General features: G+C 41.4%; 1 protein-coding gene across 5 annotated transcripts in view; it reads right to left on the bottom strand.

The window, feature by feature from the left end:
• magixb (MAGI family member, X-linked b) overlaps positions 1–21,165 on the bottom strand; it is a 43,371-nt gene that overhangs the window by 5,652 nt on the left and 16,554 nt on the right. For 4 of the 5 annotated variants that reach the window (XM_079359377.1, XM_079359378.1, XM_079359376.1 and 1 more), the window contains exons 4-16: positions 16,308–16,427; positions 14,754–14,927; positions 12,506–12,689; positions 11,480–11,550; positions 10,227–10,388; positions 8,686–9,211; positions 7,907–8,465; positions 7,079–7,142; positions 6,563–6,973; positions 4,490–4,540; positions 972–1,172; positions 810–883; positions 548–694 (exon numbers count right to left, since the gene is read on the bottom strand). In XM_079359377.1, the coding sequence (XP_079215503.1) occupies positions 548–694; positions 810–883; positions 972–1,172; positions 4,490–4,540; positions 6,563–6,973; positions 7,079–7,142; positions 7,907–8,465; positions 8,686–9,211; positions 10,227–10,388; positions 11,480–11,550; positions 12,506–12,689; positions 14,754–14,927; positions 16,308–16,427 (2,744 nt within the window). The remainder of the gene's footprint in view (positions 1–547; positions 695–809; positions 884–971; positions 1,173–4,489; positions 4,541–6,562; positions 6,974–7,078; positions 7,143–7,906; positions 8,466–8,685; positions 9,212–10,226; positions 10,389–11,479; positions 11,551–12,505; positions 12,690–14,753; positions 14,928–16,307; positions 16,428–21,165) is intronic. The other variant, XM_079359379.1, reaches the window with a different exon arrangement.

Below are 21,165 nucleotides of genomic sequence, written 5' to 3'. Positions count from 1 at the left end.
TCTTCCCAGTGACTAAAGCCTTTAGATACTGTATATCAGAGTGTGCTGAGGTTCAAGACAAATCTAAATTAGAAGTCTACCTTTTACCTGCTTCATGCATACTACGTATTCATGGGGAAACTGCCAGAAACCACAGTCTTTGCTCTGCAACCCAATTCACTAAACTTCCTCTTGTTATCTGGTCCCCGTGAGAAAGTGTCTTTTTAAAAAGTAGACTGATGGGGTCGGAGGAAGATGCTTCCGGTTGTAGACGTTTTGAACAATTACTTCTCTGCTCTCTAACTCAAGATATGCTGATCTCTTTCAGTAATTGTTGGGTTTTTATGTCTTTAAGTCATTTATTGTGTTGCTGCCACTCTTGGCCAGGACGCTCTTGTAACTGAGATTCTTAATCCTAATGAAGTTCTCCTGGTTAAATAAAGAAAATAATAATTAAAACTAACTTAATTTACAGTTGTTTGGAGGTTTTGCTTTTCTGCACAGTACAGAATAAAACACTTTAACACTACATGATAATCCATACATATAAACATTGAAGTTGACACACCTGCATTTTGTGGCTCCGTGAGGCCGGCCCCCCCTCCATCAGTCCCAGCACATAGAGGCCCATGTTGTACTCGCTGCCACCGCGCAAGCTGAAGCCGAAGCCTGATGGGCCTCGATCCAAGTCCACGCTGTAATACCTAGAGTCACGCTGGGATACGAGAGTAGAGAGGGTAAGAAGGATAAGGTGAACTACAACTAAATGGATTCAACTCAAGAGAGTAATCACGTGATCACGAGACCCACGATTCTGATAAAGCTCTCACCTTTGGACGCGATCTCTGACCCTTCCTGCTTCTGTGAGTGGGGTCAAACTCGTTGGTTTCAAGGCTGGAAGAATCTGAAAACACAACGTGATCAAAGATATCAAACAAAGAATCAGGCAATAGACTTGTTTGTGTTTCTTGAATTTTTCAGTCTATGCGTACAGGTGCTGGGACGCGGGACAATGGTGAGGCGCAGAGTGTTTCCCGCCCGACGAAGGATCTGAGCGAGTTCTCGATGAGGAAGCGTCACCACTGAGCGTCCCTCCACCGCCTCTAATCGATCCCCAGGACGGATCTGACCACTCTTGGAGGCCGGACTGCCTCGTCGGACCGTCACAAACCGATGCGGAAGTAGAGAAGCAGCTAAAAAGCAAGCAGACACATCAAAGAGTTATTACTTGATTAAATGGCCTTCTCTGACTTATGAGTTTAATACGCCTGTGAAGTCTCAGCTATGGTTGGAACACAGTATTCCCAAAACTTTCCTTTTAACTGAATTAAGTGAGTAATAAGTACGGTCAAATGAGGATACATTTAATAGCAGGATGATACATTTCACCTGTGTTTGCCAAAATTCACAAAAGAAGCTTTGGATCGTTTTTTTGGCACAGTTAACTTTATACATTACTTCCTACAGAATCCTTAATCAACCTCCCCCCCAGCACCACCCACTGTCACCTTGAAACACTCTCCTCTACACCTTCATCTGCCCATCCATCAACCCATCTCTCCCTCCACTGGCACACAGGGAAATGTTATTTGCTGTTCGATGATTTGTCTTTCTCCTCAAGAAATAACTGTCATGGGAGATGAGTGTTCGAGCACTTTTTTTTTGTCTTGTCTCTGACCTGTCAAACTTCCTGAAACTACAGACTGAAGACATCAACACTTCAGTTTTTACAGAGTCAGTTCGTGTTGCTCAGCTCCTTTAGGATCCAGATACTTGCAGTCTGTCTGCATTGCTATGCCACGAGCATACAAAGCCCTCACACGTAAAAACAACCGCAGCAAATATTCTATTGTCTATGCTTGCACTACAAAATGTCTTCCTCCTCAGTTTTAGAAACACTGGCAGCCTTCTCCCAGCTCCTACACCGCACAAAGTGATCATGTTTATTCCCTTAGAAGGGCTAAAAGGGACCCATGAGTATTTTGTGAGACTTATTCATTGAGGTCTGGGGCACTTCAAGGAGCAACCTCCATCATTGAAAAAATGAAGCCAATGTGAAGGGCAAAACAACTGCTCTTTCCTCTAGCATCAAGGGCTGGCTAGAAAAGCCTTGGGAATCTGAATATCACACGTTAACATACCCATTTTGACACAATATATTAACATGCTAATAGCCTGATTCAAAAGACATCTCTTGGTGTAAATAGCTAATTTCTCTAAAGGTTAGGACTGTGAATGAACAGAGGGTGAATACTTTTATAACACATCTGTTTATTGAGGATAAGGCTTTTTGCATCAACTTGCATGAATCGGGTAGTGGCTGGTTGACTGACAGGTGGGCAGATTTGTTAAGAAGCTAAAGATCTGTCTCAACTGTACCTCATTGTCTGTTACGAAAAGACCAAAAGTTAACCAGCGTTTCCAGCAAAAGGACGATGGCTAAGGTTCAACTTCCAAAAGCTCTTCAGAACAAAAAAATGGGAGACATCAATGTAACATCTGTTTTTATACAATCATCTGGGCATGCACTGGAGGAAAGTGGTGGACTTGGTCTCCTGGTTTAAACAGAGAAGCATGCATATCTGTCCTAAACCTGAACAGTTTTTTGACAGTGTTGAAAATTCACATTGTATTAAACCAAAAGGGATAACGGCCTCAATTATTCCCACAGTAAAACAGGCCTAGCGTATTTATTGTCTGTAATTTTAGCTTCAATCTCTCTTCAATACAGCATCATGTTTCTTTCAATGACAGTCTCATTCACAGATACATTGAGACATAAAGTTGGATATGATTTCAGGCATGACTGTGCTTGACAAGCTGCTACATTGGTGAACCTGTGATTAACTCTCTTTTCTCTTTTTAGATCCTAAATCCTAAAAAAATCACCTCTTCATTTATACAGTTTATTTGTGGGGTTGGACAGTGGGCCACATGTCTTGTTTATACAGTTTGACTTGTCGTCTTTGCATGAAGATAATTCACAGGTACCCTGGTCAGAAGTTCATTAGAAAAAGTATGAAACATACTAAAAATAAAATTGCCTCCATTAATCTCCAACTAAAAAGCTGCTTATAGTTTTTTAGCTGGACAGTCTGTCTGCTTAGACATCTAATTCCATCTTCTGATTCGCTTTCTGTATCTTAGTAAACTCCCAATTGCTCCCAATCTGACCCCTCTTTCAGGGTGTGCTCTGCTTGGGTGACAGCTGGCTCCTCTAGAGTCTCGCCGGTGGCCTTATGTAACCCATCAGGCAGCAGGAACAGGCTGAGTTTCTCATTCTGCTGAGACACAGAGTAATTCTACATCTTTGGAAGAAAACAAAACAGTATTTTGAACTCTCCAAGACAGTGCGATGATGATTATCAACATATTAAAAATTGCTCTGATTGATGGGGCTAAGAATATGCAATGCAATATATATCACACTGCCGTTAAAAGGCAGAGTGTACTTCCAGAGACACATCTCTAATGTAGGCCTAATCTGGGTGACCCAGGCAGAAGCAGCAATCAGGTCAAATCAAAGCCAAGGCAGCTTTGCAAATAGTCTTCTTAACATGCATAATACATCGCTTCGACATCAGCTGTGGCTAAACACATGAATACGCATGCAAAAGCTATGCTCAAACACGCACACAGCATCATTGTGCACACACAAACACTCGTACAAAACCACACACAGTGACTCACACGCAGAGGGATTTGGACAGATGTACTCTGCCACACACGCACACACTCACACACTCACTCACTCAGTACACACGTAGCTTAAAACACACACAGATGCATCCAAATGGACTGCTTTATATTAGTGTCTTTTCCTCTGGTTCTGCATGTTCTCCTGTCCAGACAAATCCCGCTGCGGTATGTCCTGCAGCCAGGCAGCCTGTAACACTGCAATGATCACTGCTCAGGAGTGAAAGCAGCCCCCCCTTCTAGCCATCGTAAAAAAAAAAATCCCCCCCTCTGCAGTCCACATGCATCAGCCAGTGCAGACGCCCCCCCAGAAGCCTGCAGATGCCTCGTACATGTCGGACACCGGAGAGAGAGAGAGAGAGCTGTTGATCTATAGCAGGATCATTCATGCAGGAGTGTGCCAATTGGTTAATGCTGAACTCAGCACTGCTGAAGGTATCTGTCAGTCATTCATGTTGCTGCATGTGGCTGCAACATATGGCTCACCTTTACAACATTATCACACTATGTTGTATGCTTTCTTAAGCCTGCATAGATTTAAAAATAATAGATTTTTTTTTCTCGCTTTTCTGCAAAAATCATCCCATAAAACTGAAAATGTAAACAACATTTCTCTCTAATAACAGCAGCAGACTGATTTGACCAACATGTAAGTCTGTGGATCTAACTTTCACTATGCAGAGTCAACACAAGTAAACTTCAGAGTGCATCACAGAATTAAAACCTTTAGCTCATGCATAAAGCTCAACAAGAAACATCAGAGCAAACCATTTCTCTTACTAAACATGAAAGAATAAGTGGAGCAAATAATTACGTTTAGACTCCTTCACAGTTCTCAAAGCAGACTGTAATCTCTCCAGCATGGCTGTTTGATTAGCATGCGCAGAAAAAAACAAACAAAAAAACTCCTGATGTTCTTCTTAGGCAGCTTGAAGGTATTGAGATTCACGTGTCGGTCAACAGGAACTAAAACACAGGATATCTGTCTCCTCTGTTGATCCTCTGCAAGCGAAACGTTCAGTGTGGCATTTCTCTTTAGCAATCAGAGAGCAATGGAGAGAGCAGGAGGAAGGTAGAATGCGGAGGTATGGAGGGAGGGAGCGACAGAGAGAGGACGAGAGAGAGGAAGAGAGAAACAGGCAGGGAGAGTTTTAATCTTTTGAAAAAACAGACTGGATGCTTTTACTGCAGAGTAAAGGGGTGAGAAAAAGAGAGAGAGGGAGAGGGGAGGCGGGCGCTTGTGAGGGAGAGTGATGAGAGGAGGAGAGAAAGAGAGAGAGAGATGTGAAGAGGAAATGATATAGGATAAAGGCAGAAATAGAGAGACAGATGCGACTTCTTTCTGTGACACGACAGGAGAGAAATGAAGGGGAGAATGAGGACGCAGAGGAGATAGAGAGTCTCTGGACCATAGAGACAGGTGCACCTACAACCTTAATCCCTCCCCCATGAAAGCAGAAATGTGTTTGTTCGTCCCATAACACAAATTGAACTGCATCAAACTGGAATAGAGAGTGGCCAATACAAGACAAAGGCAGCAGAGACTCGGTAATAACTCACTGGGATGCTGCGGTTAAATCTGTTATTCATAAACACTGTACTAAGAGCTAGTAAGGGCAGGATTTGTTCCCTTTCCAGACACCATAAACAAGCCTCAACCTCCTGTCAGGTCGGGGCGGATAAAGAAGCTTACAGTGACATACAAGTGATACTTTTAACAAAAGGTCATTTTGCTGGGGACACACAAGCCGACAATTGAATTAATAGAGCACGGCGATGTAGAACACTTGTTAGCTTTAAAAAAAATTAAAAAAAGACATTGGGAAATACGCATATTTGATTTATGCCAAAACCTAAATGAGAAGATCATGGCTAGTTTAATTCTTAAATTAAATTAGTCTCTTTAATAAAAAAAATAAAAAAGCGGAGGATAGAAAATGGTAAGCTTAGTTTAGCATAAAAACTTGCAACAGGGAGAAACAACTATTCTTTTTCTGTCTGAGGACAAAACAAAACCTACCATTACTTACCAGTATTTCTGTTTAGCTAATAGCATTGAGACTTGAATAAGGGAACAACAGCTAGCCTGGTTCAGTCAGATAACCAGCTTCAAAGATCCCTGACTTAGCATCTTTTTATCTTGTTTGTTTAATTTATACAACAACTCCCTATTAAAAGTCTAAAAAAAACATTTTTGGCTTGTCTTGTTAGCTTTAGCTGTAAGTCTGGAAAAAGTCAAAATGTTAGCCAGTTTCTCTCTGACAGTAAAGCTCCCCTCTAATAACTCACTTATCTAAATCTTGATGGCTATTTTTTTTCTAATTCCAGAAAAACTAAAGCTTTTCAACTACAAATTTGCTTTCGCTGATTAGCTTACTTTAGCCAAAGGACACAAGGACATAGCTAGTTAACTTCTAATTTAACACATTTCTGGAAATCAAACCCACCGATAAATTCATAACATTTTGTTTTGTCTGATTAATACGAAAACGGAAGTGTTCAAAAGCACATTGCAGTCTTATTGACTGTATGAGCCAGATTTTTTCATTTTTTTGCTGAGGGCTGTGATTTATGGAGTTTTTTTTGATGATGCATCATGACTCATCCAGTGGCATGAAGCCATTGTTACCACTTTTTAATCTGTAATTACTTAATGGTACGTTTGTCCACAAGGGCATCCAAATAACACCCGTTTCCCCGGGCAAGAAACCAAATGGTTCTATCAGGGCCAGAAATGTCGAACTTATAACATGCAATGCCCATCTAGTCCTCCTCAGATTAAGTTATAAAAAAAGGATTAGGGTTTTAAAAAGTTAAAGTTGCTACTTTTTCAGCACTTTATTTGATAAACATGTTGCATAATATTATTTGTGACAAAGTGACCAACCTTTTCCATTCTCCACATCCTGCGAGGCAATGACGAATCCAAAGCCCTCGGCAGGTTTTCTCCTCAGCTCCACATCAAACCCTCGAAGGGGCCGAGTTCGTTCAACATTCTGACTCTCTAAACCTGATTCAGGAACTGTGACACCGCCCGCCTCTTCCTCCAGGCCCGTGTTGATCCAGTCTTTGGGCTCCATTGTCAGGGTCACTGGAATCGACTCCAAGAAACTGGTGCTTTGGATCAGAGAAGATCTCATCTTGGCTGGGGAGGGTGGGGTGCTGATGGAAGTGCGGGGTACAGGTAGAGTTTCAGGTAGCACAGAGTTTTCTGAGCCAACAGGTGGAGGAGGGGGGCGAAGGAGAGGCGGAGGGAGTCTTCTGATAGAGCCGGGGGAGACAGTTGAATGATAAATGCCTGAGAATGAAACAATGAAAAACTTTGAGATAAATTTAGCAACAGTGGACACTGGTTAGTCTGCATCAAAACTCTTGACTTTTCAAAGACTGTGAACAAATGTACCTCCTCTGTAAACCAACAAGATGACTTCTGCCACTCTGGTGTGTTCATGAAGAATTGTTTGTACCTGTAAACCAACAAAAACAACAACTTCTATGACTCATTGAATAGCAGAAGGTAATGTGCGTCTATCCTGCAATGCCTTCTCAGTGGAGCTTGTCAGAAGACGTTTCAACACTGCTTTAAACACACAGCAATAGGAATCAAATAAGAAAACTATTCTGTCAGTTTTGAAAACTCTAGAAAAATGGCAAAAAAGTAATTCACTTCTTGAACAGCAACTGAATATAGAAGAAGTTGATATACTATAACTTCGAACTCAATCCTTCACACCATTATACTCTGCCTTAAAAGTATATTAAGCCCAACATGTACTGATTTAATTAATGTTCCTTATTCTTATTTGTCATAACCAATGTTTTTTTTAATTGTTTTTATTGCTTCTCTCTTGTCTTGTTTTAAATGGAGCCTACATGATTGTATTTGAATAAAAGGAGTGAAAATAAACATCTAGTTCTGTGTGATGAGGAGGAAGGGAGGTTTATGTGAGGAAAGGAACAAAAATAATTATTTTCCTAAAGTTTAGGATTGTTTCTTAGGTTGAATGTCTGATGTATTTTGAAAAACTAGCTGTGTTGCTCAAGGCCAACAATAATTGTTCACATTAACCATCTGACACAGTAAATAAGGATTGAGGTAAGCTTATAACAAATCTTGCTCGCAGGTGAATAAAGAAGCAGACATCTATCCGAAAAGGTCTGGAAAAACTGTTTACACTCTTCCCCCTGTTTTTACTTCCACTGCTCTCTCTCCCTTCTGCTCCTCCTCTACCTGTGAAAAGCTAAGGCTCTGAACATCTGCTCCGTTGATCTTGATAATAGCGTCCCCTGGCTGCAGGGAGTTGCACTGCTTCCTGTCCCAGACTCTCTTCACTATAGTCATCCTCCCTCTGGGACCGCCAGCTGCCACGCTGAAACCCAGCCCTTGATCTTCCTCACACTGGGCTAAGGCAACTGGAACCAGCTCCCCTCCGCTTAAACTGCCAACCCCACTGCCCATACTCATTGCTCCGGGAGAGGACATGCTGCTCGGACTCGCAGTGGGGCTGGTGTTGCCATGGAAACCGTTGAAGCTGCGGTAGTGGGGGCTCTCAGGTGTGGGAGGAGGTCTGAGGTGCGAGGCAGTCTGTGGTCTGAAGACGTGGGCGTGAGCGGTTCGTGGGCCACCAGGGGAGGTCGAGGGCCTTCTTGGGGACTGAGGGAGGGGCAGGCGGGACCCTGACAGGGTGCATGTGGACAGGTCGCTCTCAGACGACTTGGACGTGCCATAACGCAGGGAGTGTTGGGGCGTTGAGAGGGAGTTATTGTTGTGGTTACGGATCATTGAAGCCCTGATGAAAAGATGAAAACAATGAAATTAGTTCAAATCAGAAGTGAATTCAGTAACACTTTTTAACAGATATTCTGAAGCTGAAATACTTTGGGCTGAATCCATCTGATATTTCTTATTAGGTTTGACACAATTATTGACTCTTTATCAACTTATTATTCAATCAGTCTTTACTCGCAGCTCAACAGCTGTTAAAACAATCCAAAACGTGGAGGTTTTACCTGTGTGAACCGATAGCAGAAACAACCTCACTGTCACTCTGGCTGGCAAGCGTAGGATCAAACGACTGCAGCCTTGCTAACCCTCTAATGGACCGAGGAGGACGCATGGGGACAGAGGAGACGGGGTTGCTCACGCTGGAGCGTCTGTATGAGGGCGGTTGTCTGATAGCGTAAGACATGGTGTTTCCGTTAGCATCCAAGGTCAAACCTGGTTCCATGTAGCTAGCGTCACTGTGCACCCCGTTGAAACTAAAGTGCTGGGGCTGGGGGCTGGGGGTCAGGCGGCGAGGTAGATGGTGGAGAGGCTGAGGCTGGGTGGTGGTCGGTGGCAGAATGGAGTCACCACTGTCCAGTATCCGTGGCGGGGGTTGCTTGGGACAGCCGTCATGGTTGTACAACATGGGGTACCCTCTGCTTACCTCGACATCCACTGTGTGGCCAACAGGCACTGACTTGAGCATCTCTACCACCTCTTTGTGAGACACTCCCAGCACACAAACGTCATTGATGTACACAAGGATGTCCGCTGATAAACACAACAGATAAGACAGAGACAGACAAAACAATGTACTATTCATTTCTCTTTACTGATGATTAATAAAGATAAATAAAGGTTAAATAAATAAACACATAAAGACAAAAAAAGAGCCTGAACTAAATGGAATTTTTTGGATGCATCTTAAAGTTCCTGCGAGGAGATTTTAGGACATTTTTAGTCCTAATGAGCTACAAAAGTAAAAGACAACATCAGGGAGAAGATTTAATATTTCTATATTATTAATTATAATGTGAGGACATAACTTCTAAATCACAGCAAACACTGTTTTCTTTATTGCTTGAGCTGCACACATTTTTATTTTATTTTGAGGCTGCCATATTTGTTACAGATCTTTATGGGTCAAAAAATGTCTTCCAAAAGATTTATGAGTCAGGCTTCAAAAATCACCCTTCTGCTATTTTGTGGAAACGGTCACATTCTTTATTTGTGTTTGTTTCAACACTTCAGGCCGTTTTCTGTGCTTGAGTGTACAGATGATGTGTAGTTTGTAAATGAAACCCAATCATGTGTTTTGTGCGGGCGTTGACTAATCCATCCAACAAATCCCTTTAAACCAGCCTATTAACAGATATGAACTAGATCAGTCCCTGCAGATACAGCCTGTGTATGGGGTTGATGGAGTTGTAATATCCTGCCTGCCTGGGTATTTGCACGTGAGTGTTGATGTGTACCGTTGCATATGCACACGTTATGATAGCTTGTTTATGGCGTGCTAGCCCTGGGGATTAAGCTCTGATTGTGATACACACTTGCTGTTGGATATCAGAAGATGACAGAAGTATAATCCCAAAGAGTGGAGATGGAAAAGTAGGGATAAGATGTTAAAACGCACAGCTGATTAAAAGGTTTTGCAAATTTTTCGAGTTAGAGCTCTCACTCTGCAGCTAGAAAGTCTTGTACTATTTCTTAGTAACTATTGCTTTGTGTCCTATAAAACCCAATTCTTCATGCAATAGTCACCCTACATTTATTGCAAATGTACCTGTCTTGAGTGCTGAGGGTCCACTGGAGGTGACACTGTAGACCTGGAGGAACTCTCTTGGCCTGCTGCCCCCGACAATGTTAAAACCGAACCCTCTGGAGCCCTTTGTCAGGTGTGTGTGCACAGGGAAACCCCTGAGCTCCGCGGGCTGGTCTGTAAACCCTAATTGTCACCGAAATATAAAGAGACAGGATGAGATAATGATGATACTTACCTCTAAGGAAAGGCCACAACAGCCTTCAAGTCTTAATATACCATCAGAGTTATAATATCAAAGGAGAGGGATGCCAACAGAATTTGTTGTTTATGAGACTTAAAGAGAAAAAAAGAGAGAGTCAGGATACTATATAATAGTCACTACATGGCTTTTTACAAATAAAGTTACTGTATACAATATCTGAAGAGTTTGGTGGAGTTATTGAATTAAACGCAGCATTCCTCACAAACTTTTTTCTCAAAATAAAACCCATAATTCATCAGATTAACCAATTCTGTGCATTAATGTTAACACTTCATTTGCTTTTAGTTGGCATCCTGAAACCATGGAAAATTTGTATTAAAAAATAAACGTGTACCTCCATTTTATTTCTTATTTTTAGTTTGTATATATATATTTTTTTTAATAATTTGAAGTTGTAGAAATGTAGAAATCTGTCCACTCTGAAATACTAAAAGTTTAGTTGGGATTCCATTTGTTCAAGATGTTATAGCTATTATTTCTCCTGCAGGTACAACTGTCCATAATGAAGATAATATCCCCTTCTGCTGGTGAGATGAGTGTACTGCACTCTACTGAGAGAAGCTGGAGTCGCAGCTCTCTAACAGATGGGTTTCAAAGAGTCTGCAATCAGCCATGTCATACGGACTTCAAAAACTAGATTATGTCCTTGTTCTTTTAACAGAGAGTCATGTGACCAAATTATGAAATGAAGTTGCCGGTCACATGCTGTCCACGTGTCGACCCCGTCAGCCTCAGCAGTGAGTGTGGCTCTTTGCCAGCAGCTCCGAGCTTTAGGCCTTAATCACTTACATGTCTCTGTTCAGCTAAAAAGCTCATTCCATCTCATTTGACTCTAACAAGCCTGCCTCTGTCTCTTACTTCCGTTCTTGACAAATATGTAGCTTCATTTAGGTCCTTCAACAGTTAAATGTGTCACTAGTGTTGAAATAATTACATCCAGAGAGAGAGAGAGAGAGAGAGAGAGAGAGAGAGAGAAGAAGAAAGAAAGAAGGGAACAAACAAAGAGGCTCACATTCATTTTTGTAGACGGTCTCTCGACTTGATGCTCGAGCACTCTGCCAGCTGGTCCTCTTTGAGTTGCGTCTTGGAAACACAAAAGGGGAAAAGCGAATGAAAAGCCTTCCTCTTCAGAAACATAATAGTATTGGATATGACAGCACTGGAATTCAACACACTCAGAATAGAGACGCCTGCCAGTGAAAGTCAAAACAACTTTTCATAAGAGAAGCAGAAGCTCTTTCAGAGCATGTTGGTTTATAAATTTTGGAAAAAGCAGATTCTTAGATGAGAAGACTTCAATGAGAAGACCATAACCAGTCTGAAGTTAGGGCCATCAGACAGTTAGCTTAGCTTAGCATAAACACTGGAAACATAAAAAAACAGATAGCCTTTTAAAAAGGTCCTTCTATCTGCATACATTACAATCCCATTAAACACACTAAAATGACATTTACAAGAGGGCATGTTTTGGTTTAGACTTCCCCCTCAAATACTGTATTTACAGTGTTTCACATTTCAACAGTGATCACTGTGGTTGGAATAAAGGCATTGTTTGTAAGCAAACATTATAGTACTGGCTGCTTGGCCTTATGATGCCTTGAATGACGAGATCTAGCATAACATTTTAAATCTTAAGTTGTTTTTATTTCAGACAAAACCTGGCTAGCTGTTAATCTCTGTCTTTATGCTAAGCTAAGTTTGAGAGCTAGAACAGACATGTTTTTCTCATTTAACTTGTTTATGGATTAAATAAATAAACACAAGTAAAGTATCTGTTTGTTTTTAAAGGTGAGTTAACCTTCATACAAGCTAACTGCTTCCCACTCTTTCAAGTTCAAATGCTAACCTAAGATTGTCTGCTTCAACAGACAACGTGGAGAGGTAGGTTTTAACTTTAGACAGCAGCTGGCTAGCTCGTTCCTTAACTCTAGTTTTTTAAACTTACTTAAGTTTAACAGCAAATATTATATATTATATTATACTTATTTCACATTCAACATTTTATTAGGGACTCTGTAAAGAACAGGTTGATACTCACTCTACATGGTGAGACTCCCCTGGCAGCTCCCAGTGATCAGGCATCACACCTCTCAGCCTGGCACCGCTTCTGCCGCTGAGGATCCCATTCTCTACCACACGACCATCCCCGCAGCTGGCCGTCCTTGGCCTTCGGGGGGACCGATGGCTGTGTAGGACTCCGCTGCTGATGCCTAAAGAGCCTCCTGTAATTAAAGTGACAAGAAAGAGTGTTAGAAATGTAAATTGGACAGGGTTACATTATTTAGCTGAAGCAGAAGGTGAAAAAGTTTCGACTGCAATCTTTAACGACTTGATGGCAGCAATTCCACTGGGAAGGTTGTCGGGCAAAAAGACCTGAGGTCAGCATCTCTGCTGGCTTTGTGATCCCTCTAAGGAGGCAGAGCGTGACACCATGCATGCCACTCCACCAGCACAAGAAAAATAAGCATATTTTTTGCCTAGCTGTCCTTGTAGCTGTCCTTCAGCTGTAAGTCCCTGCATGGATCTGAGAAATGTCGGACACCACAAGAGGCGTCCCGAGTCCTGCTGCACGACAAGTGCAGCCGAAGCCCTCCACCCACACAGTATCACTTCAGTAAGATGACTCAGCAAAGGGCAGGGTGTTGGATGGCTCTCTCTTAAACTCCATCCTGCCTGTGTCCTGCATTCAAATCCCCCCCTTAGTTCAGGCTGCCTGCTGCCCTACCTGCCTGTTTGGAGCACTATCTGGATCTGTGCCTTCCTGTGTTTATAACCTCCCACACATTTCCGCCTCGTTCTTATCTTGTGTATCATTCTGGCTCCCTGCCTCCACCTTGCCTAACTCTTTCCTACCTGCTGCTCCCATCACCCTGTGTCTCATCACTTTCTATCTAATCTCAAACTCTCCGACTGTGTTCTACTTTATTGTTGCCTCATTTTTTCCAACTCTCAAACTCAACTTTACTGCACAGATGACTTGATTAACAATGTTGGAAAATACATTTTCGGGGCTTTTATTCGAAAACCCATTGATTTTCCAGTTGATGAAAGCATAAGTAATGTTATTGGGTTAAAATGCGAACCCACTGTACGAGGCTTTAGTCTTTCTCGCTGGCAGCCCGGGTTTGAATCCATCCTATGGCTCTGTTTCCTGCATGTCATTCCCCACTCTCTTTCTTTTCCAGATTTCTTACTTTATCCACTACCCAAACATTAAATAAAGGCATAAAAAGCCTCAAAATAAACCTTTTAAACAACATATCATTCCCTAGAAGAAGATCTTTAAATCTATTTTTACAGAGAATATTTTCAATACATTTGAATGATTGGTTTTAAAGAATTGTAAAGCTTTTATTTCTGCTCCTATAAAGTATAGTTATGCCTATTTTATTTATTTGTATTCCTCTGTAAAGCAGCTTTATCTTAGTTATTTGTCTTGTTTCTAAATGGTGGTGGTTTCCAACATTTAGTTAGTAGGAAAAGACAATAAGTTTCTAAGGAGCCCCGTAGGAGCCATTGTCACTTTAAAGCGGCAACATTGCAATAATTTATACACAGTAAAATGACAGTAAATTGGATATCTCTAGATGCTGATAAAGACATTTATTGGTGACGTCTTGGGCTTTAATTAAACTACTTTTTTACAGTTCCCATCATAATATTCACCAAACAATAAACTGAATAATAAAGAGAACAGCTGAAAAACTAATACACAGTGAATTGTTAGTTGCAGAATTTTTCAGAGGATTATTTTGATCAGTTCATATGAAGCTTAGCAAACTGAGTAATCAGGCACTTCTTGAATAGAAGAAATGATGCATAATATAGAACATTACATCTACTGTATATTTACTCTATATTGGTAATTAGTGTTATGTGTTTTAAATCACCTTCCCAGCTTCCTTTTAACATGACCTTCCGTGTGCATCCTTACCTATCTGCTACCCTTGTTGCCTGCTCGACCTAAGGCTGTTTGGCCTTCGCTTGGAAATGATCCAGCAATCAATGAGGCCACATCCCCTCTGAGAGTTTGGAGCATACTAATCGTGGTGATGATTGATTCATTTGGGTATCAGAGACTGAAGCTATAGATAGGGGGACAATGCAGTATTTAGCTGCTGGCTGCTGTGCAGAGCTTTGCAGACACATTTTCTCCTTTCTGAAAAACAACAATACTCTTCTCATGTTTTTGTTACCCATCAATCTGCTCTTATTTTCCCTTTAGCTTTCCATTCCTGACCAAGCCCACACATGCTTTCATATACACGACAGTTAGGTATACTTGCCTGATGGGCCTGAGTCTTCCTCACTGTTCCCGCCCTCCTCTGCAGCCTTCTCCAGGTTGCTGAGTGATTTGCTGCGTGTGCGGAAGTTTCTGAGCAGGTTGCGGTGTTCCTGGTAGGTGATGGGGGGGCTCTCTGAGCTGATGTGAACAGGCCGAGGGGTGCCGTAGTAATTCCCTGAGATGGAGAAGGAAAGGAGAACAGCATCTTAAAATGGAACTTCAGTACGGAGGAGTTTATGAATTCGTTCAATTGGAACAAATCTTGAAATATGACTGTATTAACCTTGTTATCATTTATATGATTTCAAAAATCCGAGTGAAACTGTATTTTCGTGAAAGAATGTGTCATAACAAATACAGGAAAAAAAAAATGTCTGTGTTACGAATGAAATCCCACAAAATGAATCTGATGGTTGCAGGTAAAAGAACGTAGCCTGCTTCAACATGTAAATAAAAACTTGATATTCAGATATTCTGCAGCAGAATGGGTTCATGTCATAACACACACATTTGTATGTGTGTGCATTATGTATCCCCTGAGATCATCCCCTGTATATGTTCTAAATTCTCCATTCTAAACATCGGCTCCAGCTGCCAAAGAACAAATTAAATTACCTCTGCTCCTCCATTTGGCTCAATGGGTTGGGGGGAAACATTAGATTAGTGAACCCAACAACAAGGTCACCAGCCGTCACCATTTTCTGCTGTTTCTGCAGGCGACTAAAGGGACAATGCTGCAGATACCTCCGATTGCTATGCTGTAGAGATGTACCCGTCAATGTCACATGTACGGCAAGTACGGATGACATTCATTGCTCCCATTAAACTCTTATAAATTATGGATGCTAATGTACGGAGGCTTTTCATCAGACACAGCACTGTGACCCTTACTGGAGGAGGAGTCTGCTGAGTAGATTCAGACTGAGCAACACCTGATAGCATTCATATGCATGCAAGGAGGTGGCTGTCTTTTCATGATCTGTGTAAACATCATTTATCAAAACAAAAAATGTCAATGTTATTTATAAGCAGCAAAAAAACATGAATATTTAATAAGTAAGATAAATACTCCGAAATGGAAAACTTTTCACAGACAAGCTTGTTTGCCTTCTTTCAAGTCAAAGGAGCAAAATGTAACTTTGACACTGAGCGTTTAGAAGTGGTACTGCAGTACAAATGCAAAACATGGGAGAAAGCTGTCCCCTTCCTCCCTACAGACAATACGTACACAGTTTGCCATGTCGCGGTCACTGAAGTTTCAGTTTAGAGCCAATTCTGCATCAGTTCTAACCCCTCTCAATTTTTCAAAGCATCTCCAATATTTATCCCAGTTTTACCATGTTTCTATCCGTGGAGCTTATTAGAAAAAGGCTGAGGCTTTTTAGGTTGGCTGGTTACATCTAAACCAGTTCGTTCTCCTGCTTCCATCCCCATAAGTTAAATACTGGTTCCTTGTAACCAGCTGAGTTTCTCTTAAGTTCCTCGCCCCTTGGGGAAAGTTCCTGTGGATGAAACACAGCTTAAGTTGAAAAGATCCAACAAGTTAAAACCTCACCTTTGAACTTCCCACTCTCAAGCAGTGCTCCTGCCTCCTCCAAGGAGAAGAACTCCTCAATGGAGACAAAGTTGTAGTCTACTCCTGAGATTTCCCCATCTCTGGGCGGTCTGGTTGTACCTGAGAAAAAAGAGAAAACAGGAAATCTTCTGTCATTCATCAGACAAACAAAGGCAAGAGATAATGCTAGCTCTAATGTTGATGAAAAGTCAATTAATGAAGACCTTGTTGTTTCATCAGGGGTCCTAAAACAGAAATTCAGCAAATAAGTCTTCATATTTAATTAGATGGACAAATTGACAATAAGGACACATATTCCATTTGAACATTAAGTGATGATCACAACTTAAACAAGTGATGTTTTTATTCAAAGCCTTTGCTGTTGATGTTTATTCAGTCCCAGAGCAAAAGAGCATCCACCCACAAAACCAAACTCTGCCCTTTGTTTTGAAGAGCACAATGATGATAGCAGCCATTTACCATCTTCTTTATTATGAGCAGATCAATGAGAGGAGAATTAATCATTAATGAGGCGCTGTGAAAGTACTAAAGTCTTTCTATCACCATCGCAAAGATGGAGCACTTGGATGATCAGTGGTGTGTCATCATAATTGATTCACATTGACCTTGGCCCGGATGAGAACTGCGAGTCTAAAACCACAGCAAAAAGAAAAAAAAAAGTGGCCCATCATTACAGAAACACAGAGGAACCCATTAAATTCATGTGCAGGCATGTGGTGAGAAAGACATGATCACATCTTCAAAGAACTGATTAAGCTACAAGACACCCAGTCTGACCTTGAGACAAGCAATCTGTTTCCCAAGACGGAATCACACCGAGCCCAAACTAAGGACGAATCTGTGTCCTTCTCCTTGAGGACCACATGTGATGTCAGTGTGGAGTCGGCAGGAGGGAGTCACACCCAGCTACCCTATAAAACCCATGATTAATGCACTGCCGTCCTGGGAGCAGCTCTCGCAGCCACAATGACACATGCGGGACAGTGAAGAGCATGCATGCAGACACACACACACACACACTCACAGAGTTCTGGAAACACAAATATTAGAGAGCATGAGGCATAGCACGATCTGACCTCTTCTCTCTGTAGCACACAGTGTGTTTAATGTACAGTCTGAGTCCCAGTAAGCTGCAGAGGATGAGGCACTTGCCTCTGATTACAGCTACAGCTTTAATGCCATTTTTGTTCTGCTAACTGACTCTCCTCTTAAATTTTCCTTTTTTAATAAAACAGCCAAGGCGAAAGGTTTCAAGGCTTAATAAGTAAAGCTTATAGAATAGCCTCCTCAAAAATCCCAAACAAACCTGTGTGGGTTGCACCTACCCATTATTTACACTATCCATTATGACACAATTCTCTATGAATTGATGAGTCCTTTGGTAATCTTATTGAACGACAGTTTCAAAATGCCCATTAATATTTTGTTAGTAGCTGGAAAACTAAAAGCCAAATGTTTGCTAAGAATGGCATAAAGACAGTTAAAATTGTCTTCAGCTTTTTTTCTACAAAATGACTGATTGATTGATGGACTAACGCGAGTTTCGATTCCTCGCCTGTGTACTTTGAGGAGATGAGACACTTTGTGGCTCATTAGGAAACAGTCTGGATTTTTTTAAAGGCATGTGGAGGGCTGGTGTGATTGTTCACCTTATCTTTCTTCACTGAATGTTTATCTAAAATGTCCATTCTTTTTTTCAACTGTGTGGCATGCTTCACATCTTTACTCTGCAGCATCGAGAACATGTCTACTGTAAAGTTAGCGTCCTGATCCATCGCAGAGGATAATGCAATGACCTTTGATTTGTTGCTTAGAGTCATATCCTGCAGTTTTAATAAAATTTTTGTTTGGCTCATTCTACTTACATGAAAGCAGATAAAAAGAAAAAAAACATGTCTCTAGAATGAAAAGGACTAGATTGAATTGAAGAGTGATGAAATAGATGGACTGATAAACTCCATAAAAAAAAAAAAACAGGAAGCTGACTTTGGGGTTGCAACTTAGTATTTCACTAATCAATCATTCTGTGTGTTGGCCAGAAAATACAAAATATATCCAACCCTCTATATTTGTGGAGAGCTATTAAAGTGCTTAATCTGACATAACATTATTTGTTAATATTGCAAGTTTTTGCTAGCTAATTGACTTTAATTAAGTGAATGATTCCGGATCATGAGAAGTTTTGCTAATGCTTTTGTGTTTAAGAGATGAACTAATGCTTTTGTGTTTAAGAGATGAACTAATGCTTTTGTGTTTAAGAGATGAACTAATGCTTTGGCTTTCCTAAGAACAGATCCTCACTTCCTGTGATGAGCTGATGTGATTGAGCGTGACTAAAACTTTCTTCTGCTTTTCTGACCACTTTGTGCCACTCTGACCTGCTATTTGACCACCAAAGAGAAACAATAATTACCCTCTTGCATGTAATTAAAGAAAGGCATAATTAAAGAAAGTCTCTTTGAGTGATTACAGATCTGATGTCAAACCTCCTGATGACACCTGACATGTGTATCTCTTCTCCGCCCCTCAGGACACACATTTTCTCTGCAGCTGATGTGGTGGGAGGCAGAGATTCATTATCCTAGGAAATATATATGGCATGTTAGTGTGTGTGTGTGTGTGAGAGAGAGTGGGGTGGGGGGGATGGATGGATTATTGGCATCTTATTCTTCCCCGTACATCCCTTTAGGCGCCACACGCTGATCCCACGGGAGGAGCGGTAAGATAGAAATTGAAAAGGTAATTACACAGAAACCGGTATCAACACCAAAAAGAGAGAGCTGTCTGTCAGGACCGTCGCACACAAATAGATAACAATGAATCCGGCAGCTGAAAAGGCCACAGACGATCTGTGTGACAACGCTGGAGCGAGCGAATTAGAACAACTAAATGACGATGTCTCTTATCTGCGACTCACTCCGAAGACAATTAGAAAAGTCTTTTATGGAGGGGGGCGGAGACGGAGCCAGTCTTGAAGCGACGACATTGGCACTGAATCAGGCAAGGGCACATGATCCAAATGGTTTGTGCGATTTATGAACATGGATGGGAAAGTTCTTGAGGTTTTTGTAAGTTTTCAAAAAACCTGTACAGAGAACAAAAGAGTATGACTGTGAAAGCTATGTTATCTAAAAAGGTTTCTTTTACCTGACTGAGAACACAATATACATTTACCTGCTCCCCCAAGGCAAGGTTCCCCCAAGTGAGAATCCTGTCTGCTTCAATATGAGCACACCGAACCATTAAACAGCCCTTCCTCTACTTTAGCACTGATGGACATTTGCTTTTAATTTATTTCCTCACTCTAGATTATTGATACAGTAGCATATATCCATTTTTATGCACTGCCCTCCTGAGTGAGCATTTGTAATGATGTTTCTTGCACCGGTGCCAGCTCAAACATCACAGCACATTGTCTCATCAAAAGGACTCAGAGATTGTGCTATGCTTTAAATAGCACTGTCACACAAAGCCACCGATTCAAATAAAGAAAAAAAAAAAGAGATCAAAACAACACATGAAAACAGAGGCCTGCTTCTGCAGAACACGAAACATTCAAAACTTGAACTGGCTCGTATCTTACCTAACTGAAAGTGTTAATCACAGAGAAAATAACGCAGCATAGCGACTCCTGAAACCAGAAGGAGATACATGTGGTCCTGAAGGGGGCCACAAAGAGCCACTGATGAATACTCCTCAGCTTTTCGTCCCTGTTACATCAAGCACAGCTACCTCCTTTGAGATAACAACAAAATAAAAATCGGCTTTTTTGTATCCGCAAACCAGTCTGACACGAGACATGAAGGCTTCCAAGCCTTCTCAGGATCAGTACAGCATGCGTGTGTTTGTGTCGGCATGAGAACAACAGTCTCTTATTGGGTCTTCTCCAGCAGATCAGAGGATTACACACCCGGGGGGGCTGAGCCTGCCTTGTTGTCACTCTTACTACAAGAAAGCAGTGAGAGATTTGAAGTGGAGTCCAAACTTTGCCACCACAGTCAGGGGGAGGTTGGGCAGCTTGGTGTAATATGTAGTGATAGCTGGCCAATAAATAAAGTGATACGCTGTGTCTTTAAAACCTCCTCTGATTATACATTAAACTACTGATTTATCTAATTTTCTACATGACAAGCGTCTTTTATCCATCCCATTCTCTGAATCCATTTACTGAGACAGCTTACAGCATAACTGTTTATTTAGGCAATCACTCTCCGAGCAGCAGCTTGTAGATGAAACAGGATGCACGCATGCATGGCTAAGTAATGAGAGAGCTTGATTTGAATAAAACTGCAATTATACTCTGATATGAATATGCATGTTGTACTGTGTAAGAGACACAGTATTTTTCTTCCTCGCACCATCCTGGGAGTTTTGACCTGTGCCTTGTCCTGTCAGAGAGTGGGCTGTGCTGACAGACTGTCCCACATGACCTACTTCCTGGACTAAAGGAGAGATTAGCAGCAAACTCACACTACTACACCAAGGTTAAGTCTATGTGCACACTAGGTGGTTTTCGTCTCCCTCAATATAACCACCTGAACAACAACAACAACAACAACAACAAAAAAGTCATGACTTACGCAAATCAAACAATTACATAAAAGAATGCCCATCTTTCTCAGAAAAGCCTGCACGGCTGCTCCATCCTCTAGCTTTTTTCCAGTGACGTCATATTATACAGGATTAAGATGGCAACAGATGTACTACAACTAGCTGCGCTTGGCTGCCATTGTGCCTGATTTTATACTTAAGCATGAAAATGGAACAGGCCTCTTTTGCATGCAGGGGATCGCATACAGAAAAAGTGTCAGAGTAAAATAAAAACCTGTTAAACCTA

This window comes from Symphodus melops (assembly GCF_947650265.1).
Source record: "Symphodus melops genome assembly, chromosome: 13".
Taxonomy (NCBI): Eukaryota; Metazoa; Chordata; class Actinopteri; order Labriformes; family Labridae; genus Symphodus; species Symphodus melops.
The sequence above is the reverse complement of the archived record's forward strand: the minus strand, read 5'-3'. Positions and strand labels throughout refer to the sequence as shown.